Source organism: Anolis carolinensis, unplaced genomic scaffold, assembly GCF_035594765.1.
Source record: "Anolis carolinensis isolate JA03-04 unplaced genomic scaffold, rAnoCar3.1.pri scaffold_9, whole genome shotgun sequence".
Taxonomy (NCBI): Eukaryota; Metazoa; Chordata; class Lepidosauria; order Squamata; family Dactyloidae; genus Anolis; species Anolis carolinensis.
In genome coordinates, this window is record NW_026943820.1 from 4568512 (window position 1) to 4576898 (window position 8387).

At 40.6% G+C, this 8387-nt stretch overlaps 1 protein-coding gene across 3 annotated transcripts in view; it reads right to left on the reverse strand.

The window, feature by feature from the left end:
- Positions 1-4300, reverse strand: part of fanca (FA complementation group A) — a 60505-nt gene extending 56205 nt beyond the window's left edge. For 2 of the 3 annotated variants that reach the window (XM_062961853.1, XM_062961852.1), the window contains exons 1-4: positions 4133-4299; positions 2373-2482; positions 2161-2236; positions 552-685 (exon numbers count right to left, since the gene is read on the reverse strand). In XM_062961853.1, coding sequence (XP_062817923.1) covers positions 552-685; positions 2161-2236; positions 2373-2482; positions 4133-4196 — 384 coding nt within the window. In that variant the 5' untranslated portion in view covers positions 4197-4299. Of the gene's footprint in view, positions 1-551; positions 686-2160; positions 2237-2372; positions 2483-4132 lie in introns of all 3 variants that reach the window. The other variant, XM_062961854.1, reaches the window with a different exon arrangement.
- Between the last annotated feature and the right edge of the window lie 4087 nt (positions 4301-8387).

Consider the following 8387-nt stretch of genomic DNA (forward strand, 5'->3'; position numbering starts at 1 on the left):
GTCATGTGGCAATTGGCATGACTGCATGGAGTGCTGCTGCCTTCCCGCCAGAGCAGTACCTATTGATCTACTCACACTCTGGGGGTTGGTGCTCATCTCCATTTCTAAGCCGAAGAGCCGGCATTGTCCGCAGACACCTCCAAGGTCATGTGGCAATTGGCATGACTGCATGGAGTGCTGTTACCTTCCCGCCAGACCTATCGATCTACTCACATTTTCATGTTTTTGAACTGCTAGGTGAGCAGAAGCTGGAGCTGACAGCGGGAGCTTACCCCGCTCCCTGAATTCGAACCATCAACTTTTCGGTCAGCAAGTTCAGAAGCTCAGTGGTTTAACCCACTGCACCACCGGGGGCTCAGGCCCTTACTTTACTATATAGCATTGCTGTTCTTTCAGTGGAGCCTTTGTAACTTGTGTAATTGCTGGAGCTCATTTTGCTCTACTGAAGAAGCTTCTGATCTGCTAAACTGCTGCTGCTGCTGCTGTTGCTCCTTTTGAGATGCTTTTTCCCTTTTTGAAATTGCCCAACATACTACATTACCGGTCCTTACTCTTGGCTCTCCTTTCAGCAGCGTGGCCTGACCAGACTCCGCAGAGATCTTCTCCAGGTTCCTTGCAGCCGTTCTGGCCGAGAGGATCCCCACCGGCAAACCCAAGGCAGTGGCTTGATCCTGCAAAGCAGAGACTGGGAAGCAAAGGAAAGGCACAGATCAGGACATAGATGAAGAAGGCAGGCCGTCTGGCAGGAAAGATTGGATAGAAACCCTGCCATTGTCTACATTTGTGGTGGGAGTACACCTCCTAGCATCCATATACTGCCTTTGCTGGTTTAGGGCGATGCAGCCCATCTACACCCAAAACTCTTGAACATTTAAAGGTTTGTTTTCATCATGTTTCTATAATAATAATAATAATAATAATAATAATAATAATAATAATTATTATTATTATTATTATAGAAACATGATGAAAACAAACCTTAAAACAGACTGACAAAGTTCTGGAACACAACACACCAGACATCACAGTTGTGGAAAAGAAAAAGGTTTGGATCATTGATGTTGCCATCCCAGGTGACAGTCGCATTGACGAAAAACAACAGGAAAAACTCAGCCGCGATCAGGACCTCAAGATTGAACTTCAAAGACTCTGGCAGAAACCAGTGCAGGTGGTCCCGGTGGTGATGGGCATATTGGGTGCCGTGCCAAAAGATCTCAGCCGGCATTTGGAAACAACAGGCATTGACAAAATTACGATTTGCCAACTGCAAAAGGCCACCCTGCTGGGATCTGTGCGCATCATCCGAAAATACATCACACAGTCCTAGACACTTGGGAAGGGTTCGACTTGTGATTTTGTGATATGAAATCCAGCATATCTATCTTGTTTGCTGTGACATAATAAAATAATAATAATAATAATAATCCAAAAATACATCACACAGTCCTAGACACTTGGGAAGTAGTCGACTTGTGATTTTGTGATATGAAATCCAGCAAATCTATCTTGTTTGCTGTGTCATAATAAAATAATAATAATAATAATAATAATACATCACACAGTCCTAGACACTTGGGAAGTGTTCGACTTGTGATTTTGTGATATGAAATCCAGCATATATATCTTGTTTGCTGTGTCATAATAAAATAATAATAATAATAATAATAATAATAATACATCACACAGTCCTAGACACTTGGGAAGTGTTCGACTTGTGATTTTGTGATATGAAATCCAGCATATCTATCTTGTTTGCTGTGTCATAATAATAATAAAATAATAATAATAATAATAATAATAATAATAATAATAATAATACATCACACAGTCCTAGACACTTGGGAAGTGTTCAACTTGTGATTTTGTGATATGAAATCCAGCATATCTATCTTGTTTGCTGTGTCATAATAAAATAATAATTTTATTCTTATACCCCACCTCCATCTCCCCGAAGGGACTCAAAGGGCTTATATATGGCACAAAGTGATTAAGGCAAAGCATAAAATAAACATACAGTATAGTACAATAAAATAAAAACTATAGCATATAAAAAACAAGAATCCTGGACTCGTTGAGCTGAATATTCTTATCTGGCTGAACAGATTGACTTGGATTTGTTTCAACCATTCTTCCTGGCCAAACAGGTCCTCTTTCACTCACCCAGAAGCAGTTCTGAGGATTCTCGGCCTGAATTATCAGGAATTAATAATGCTTCTTTACATACAGAACTTCCCACCTGGAGAAGATAAAAAGAGAAGAGGGATCAGAGTGATTCCTAAGCAGCAAGGAAAACAAACACTCCACTTCCCACTCTATTCCAAATGCAGCCTATTAACTAGGAATGTTGTTGCTTTTGGCATTTTTTTTCTTACTTCACGGAGGAGTTCGTCCAGGTTCTGATGGCAACTCAAGACACGCAGGGCTTTTTCCTGCAGTCGCTGTCCATTTCGACGCCCATGTCGCTGCTTCTTCGATCTTCCCGCTGAGCATAAAAAAAGAGAAAAGAGGCAAATGCATTGGGTCAAGAAATGGAGATAACCAAATGAATATCAGTAAAGACTAGAAAACAATTTGATTGAGCTTACAAATAGGCTTTCAAATAACAACTAGCAGCGCTAATTATTATTATTATGTATGCCAGAACTTAATCGACAGACCCAGTCTTTTGAACTTGAACACGCCCATCTGTATTTTAGAATGTGTTTATGAATGTTGATGTAAGCTAATAATTTTTAATCTGATTTACTGTACAGTTTTTATATGTGTGTTTTATTGTAAGCCGCCCAAATCCCCTGTTGGGTGAGAAGGGCAGGATATAAATATTGTAATAAATAAAATAAAAATAAACAAACATCTTTCAGATAGGACCTCTGAGCATAAACAGAGTGCAAATACCCTTATTTGTTTTATTTATTTACATCACTTTTACCCCGCCCTTCTCACCCATAGGGACTCAGGGCAGCTTACAACAGTCGCCAATTTACATTGCCCAGAACACATTAAATAAAACAATAACAAAAGCAATAAACATTACAACAATACCACATCAATTAAAAACTATTAAACTCCATGACAACATGAATTATAAAATTTTAAAATGCATATGTAGTTAGATTCGTCCCTTTGAGTGGGCCTCTGAGCATACCGAGTGCAAATACCTTTCAAAGGCCTCTGAGCATCCAAATACCTTTCCTAGAAGACCTCTGAGAATGCACAGAGTGCAAATACCTCTGAGCATGTAGAGTGCAAATACCTGTCGAGGAGGCCTCTGAGCATGTGCAGAGTACAAATACCTTTGAGCATGTACACAGTGCAAATACATACCGAAGGCCTATGAGGATGCACAGAGTTCAAATACCTTTCAGAGAAGGCCTCTGACCATGCATCGTTTGAATACCTCGCAGGGAAGCCTCTGAGCATGCACAGAGTGCAAATACCTTTTAGATAAGGCCTCTGAGCATACACAGTGTGTTTAACTCTTAGTATGCACAGAGTGCAAATATCTATCAGATAATGTCTCTAAGCATGCACAAAGTGCAAATACCTCTGAACATGCAGAATGCAAATACCTTTCGGGGAAGGCCTCTGAGCATGCATAGAGTACAAATGCCTTTTGAGAAGGCCTCTGAGCATGCATAGAGTACAAATGCCTTTTTGAGAAGGCCTCTGAGCATGCATAGAGTACAAATACCTATCGGGAAGGCTTCTGAGCATGCACAAAGTGCAAATGCCTTTGAGATAAGGCCTCTGAGCATGCACAGAGTGCAAATACTTTTCAGGAAAGCCTCTGAGCATGCATAGAGTACAAATGCCTTTCGGGAAGGCCTCTGAGCTTGCACAGAGTGCAAATGCCTTTTGGAGAAGGCCTCTGAGCATGCACAGATTGCAAATACCCATTGAGAAGGCCTCTGAGCATGCACAGAGTGCAAATACCTATTGGAAAAGGCCTCTGAGCATGCACAGAGTGCAAATACTTCTGAACATGTACAAATACCTTTCAGAGACAGCCTCTGAGCATACACAGATTGCAAATACCTTTCGGGGAAGGCCTCTGAGCATGCACAGAGTGCAAATACCTTTCGGGGAAGGCCTCTGAGCATGCACAGAGTGCCCCTCTTCAGTAGCCACCTACCCAGGAGGACAGAGAGGGTCATTTTGGCCCCTCCTCGCCCTTCTTTTTCTTCTCTCTCCAGCATTGCCGGACCCTCCTTGGCTCCTTTTTTTCAGTTCTTCCTCCTTCAAAACAACCCAGAAGCAACCAGCGCGCCCTGCAACCCCATTGGCTGCCTCCTGTGCATCCTAGCCAATGGGAATGAAGGACATAGGCGGGGCCCATCTCTCGCTGACAAATCCCGCCCCTGAAGTAGGAGGCCATTTTAGTAGTGGCAGCGAAATTTGGCAGCCATCTTTGTAAGGGAAGGAGAAAGAGAAGGCTTTTCCCAGTCATTGCAGAGGGAACCAGACACTTTTTAACGCATGCGCATTAGCAACCCATTGCTATTATTGATACAAAGCTGTCCCAGTATACACCTTTAATAGGGGAAATTGACATTTTTATGCAAATTTATAGACCCATAGCAACTTATATTTCTGGATTTGTTTGGTATTTCTTCCAAAATTATGTATACATAATTTTGGGAGCAAATGTAAACAAATTATATATAATATGAGTGATGGCATCACGGCGACCCACAAAACAACAAAACTACAGGCCCCCCAACCTCGAAATTTGACAACACAACCCATCATCCACGCCTCTAGGTTGATACAACAAAAAGAAAAGAATAATAACGTCCTAATTAGAGGGAGAGGAATAATTGTTTTTATCCAATTGCTGCCAGTTAGAAGGCTAAGCTCCGCCCACTTGGTCTCCTAGCAACCCAATAAAAATAATAATAAACACTAAAAAATTGATACAGTAAAATACTATAATAACAGAAAATAACTAAAAATAATACAAGAAAATAATAAAATATAATAAATAAAAATATAACTTACAATAAAATTAATTAAAAATGCAAATAACATCAAATAAAAATTACACAACAATTTTTAACCAATACCACCACCACTTTGCCATATTTGTGTATGTGTATACATATGTACATTATATGTATATGTATGTATGTGTGTATATATATATATATATATATATATATACATACTGATGATGATGATGATGAGTATCTGGGCTCAATGTGATGGAATCCTGGGAGACGTAGCATTACAAGGTCTTCGGCCTTCTTGGCACAAGGATACAAACTACAACTCCCTGGATTCCCCAGCATTGAGCCATTGCTAGAGTCCAAGTGGGGTCAAACCGCATTAATTCCACAGTGTAGACACACTTAGGGAGTTCCCAGGGATCCCTGGCGTTGACTCACAGAAAAATGTGTCATGTAGTTTACCAAAGGTGAGAGAGCAAGAGTGTGTGATAATGGCTGGTAAATATTGAGCCTTGGCAAATAATGACGGAGCCGGAAAGGAATGGATGACATTCCTTGCATCTAGGTTTGAATCCACATCATACAGGATTGTGGGATTTGTAGTTTGGCAAAGGTCCTGAGCCTTATCTGCTGGAGAGCGATGTTGCCTCCCTAAACTATTACTCCCAGGATGCGATAGCATTATTTAGCTAAAGTGGTGCTAAACTGCATTGATTCTGGAGTGTGGCTGCAAAGGCTTAAAGACCTTGGAAAACTACAAATCCTAGGACTCCATCACACTGAGTCCCAGCAAAACTGCTTTGATTCTGGAATGTGGATGTAAAGACTAAATACCTTGGAAAACTACAAATCCTAGGACTCCATCACACTGAGTCTCAGCAGTTAAAGTGATGCCAAACTGCATTGATTCTGGAATGTGGCTGCAAAAAATACCTTGGAAAACTACAAATCCTAGGATTCCATCACATTGAGTCCCAGCAAGACTGCTTTGATTCTGGAATGTGGATGTAAAGACTAAATACCTTGGAAAACTACAAATCCTAGGACTCCATCACACTGAGTCCCAGCAGTCAAGGTGATGCCAAACTGCATTGATTCTGGAATGTGGCTGCAAAAAATACCTTGGAAAACTACAAATCCTAGGATTCCATCACACTGAGTCCCAGCAGTTAAAGTGATGCCAAACTGCATTGATTCTGGAATGTGGATTCAAAAAATACCTCGGAAAACTACAAATCCTAGGATTCCATCACACTGAGTCCCAGCAGTTTAAGTGATGCCAAACTGCATTGATTCTGGAATGTGGATTCAAAAAATACCTTGGAAAACTACAAATCCTAGGACTCCATCACACTGAGTCCCAGCAGTTTAAGTGATGCCAAACTGCATTGATTCTGGAGTGAGGCTGCAAAAAATACCTCGGAAAACTACAAATCCTAGGATTCCATCACACTGAGTCCCAGCAGTTTAAGTGATGCCAAACTGCATTGATTCTGGAATGTGGATTCAAAAAATACCTTGGAAAACTACAAATCCTAGGATTCCATCACACTGAGTCCCAGCAGTTTAAGTGATGCCAAACTGCATTGATTCTGGAGTGTGGATTCAAAAAATACCTTGGAAAACTACAAATCCTAGGACTCCATCACACTGAGTTCCAGCAGTTTAAGTGATGCCAAACTGCATTGATTCTGGAATGTGGATTCAAAAAATACCTTGGAAAACTACAAATCCTAGGACTCCATCACACTGAGTCCCAGCAGTTTAAGTGATGCCAAACTGCATTGATTCTGGAATGTGGATTCAAAAAATACCTTGGAAAACTACAAATCCTAGGATTCCATCACACTGAGTCCCAGCAGTTTAAGTGATGCCAAACTGCATTGATTCTGGAATGTGGATTCAAAAAATACCTTGGAAAACTACAAATCCTAGGATTCCATCACACTGAGTCCCAGCAGTTTAAGTGATGCCAAACTGCATTGATTCTGGAATGTGGATTCAAAAAATACCTTGGAAAACTACAAATCCTAGGATTCCATCACACTGAGTCCCAGCAGTTTTAAGTGATGCCAAACTGCATTGATTCTGGAGTGTGGATTCAAAAAATACCTTGGAAAACTACAAATCCTAGGACTCCATCACACTGAGTTCCAGCAGTTTAAGTGATGCCAAACTGCATTGATTCTGGAATGTGGATTCAAAAAATACCTTGGAAAACTACAAATCCTAGGACTCCATCACACTGAGTCCCAGCAGTTTAAGTGATGCCAAACTGCATTGATTCTGGAATGTGGATTCAAAAAATACCTTGGAAAACTACAAATCCTAGGATTCCATCACACTGAGTCCCAGCAGTTTAAGTGATGCCAAACTGCATTGATTCTGGAATGTGGATTCAAAAAATACCTTGGAAAACTACAAATCCTAGGATTCCATCACACTGAGTCCCAGCAGTTTAAGTGATGCCAAACTGCATTGATTCTGGAATGTGGATTCAAAAAATACCTTGGAAAACTACAAATCCTAGGACTTCCATCACACTGAGTCCAGCAGTTTAAGTGATGCCAAACTGCATTGATTCTGGAATGTGGATTCAAAAAATACCTTGGAAAACTACAAATCCTAGGATTCCATCACACTGAGTCCCAGCAGTTTAAGTGATGCCAAACTGCATTGATTCTGGAATGTGGATTCAAAAAATACCTTGGAAAACTACAAATCCTAGGATTCCATCACACTGAGTCCCAGCAGTTTAAGTGATGCCAAACTGCATTGATTCTGGAATGTGGATTCAAAAAATACCTTGGAAAACTACAAATCCTAGGACTCCATCACACTGAGTCCCAGCAGTTTAAGTGATGCCAAACTGCATTGATTCTGGAATGTGGATTCAAAAAATACCTTGGAAAACTACAAATCCTAGGATTCCATCACACTGGAGTCCCAGCAGTTTAAGTGATGCCAAACTGCATTGATTCTGGAATGTGGATTCAAAAAATACCTTGGAAAACTACAAATCCTAGGATTCCATCACACTGAGTCCCAGCAGTTTAAGTGATGCCAAACTGCATTGATTCTGGAATGTGGATTCAAAAAATACCTTGGAAAACTACAAATCCTAGGATTCCATCACACTGAGGTCCCAGCAGTTTAAGTGATGCCAAACTGCATTGATTCTGGAATGTGGATTCAAAAAATACCTTGGAAAACTACAAATCCTAGGACCTCCATCACACTGAGTTCCCAGCAGTTTAAGTGATGCCAAACTGCATTGATTCTGGAATGTGGATTCAAAAATACCTTGGAAAACTACAAATCCTAGGACTCCATCACACTGAGTCCCAGCAGTTTAAGTGATGCCAAACTGCATTGATTCTGGAATGTTGGATTCAAAAAATACCTTGAGAAACTACAAATCCTAGGATTCCATCACACTGA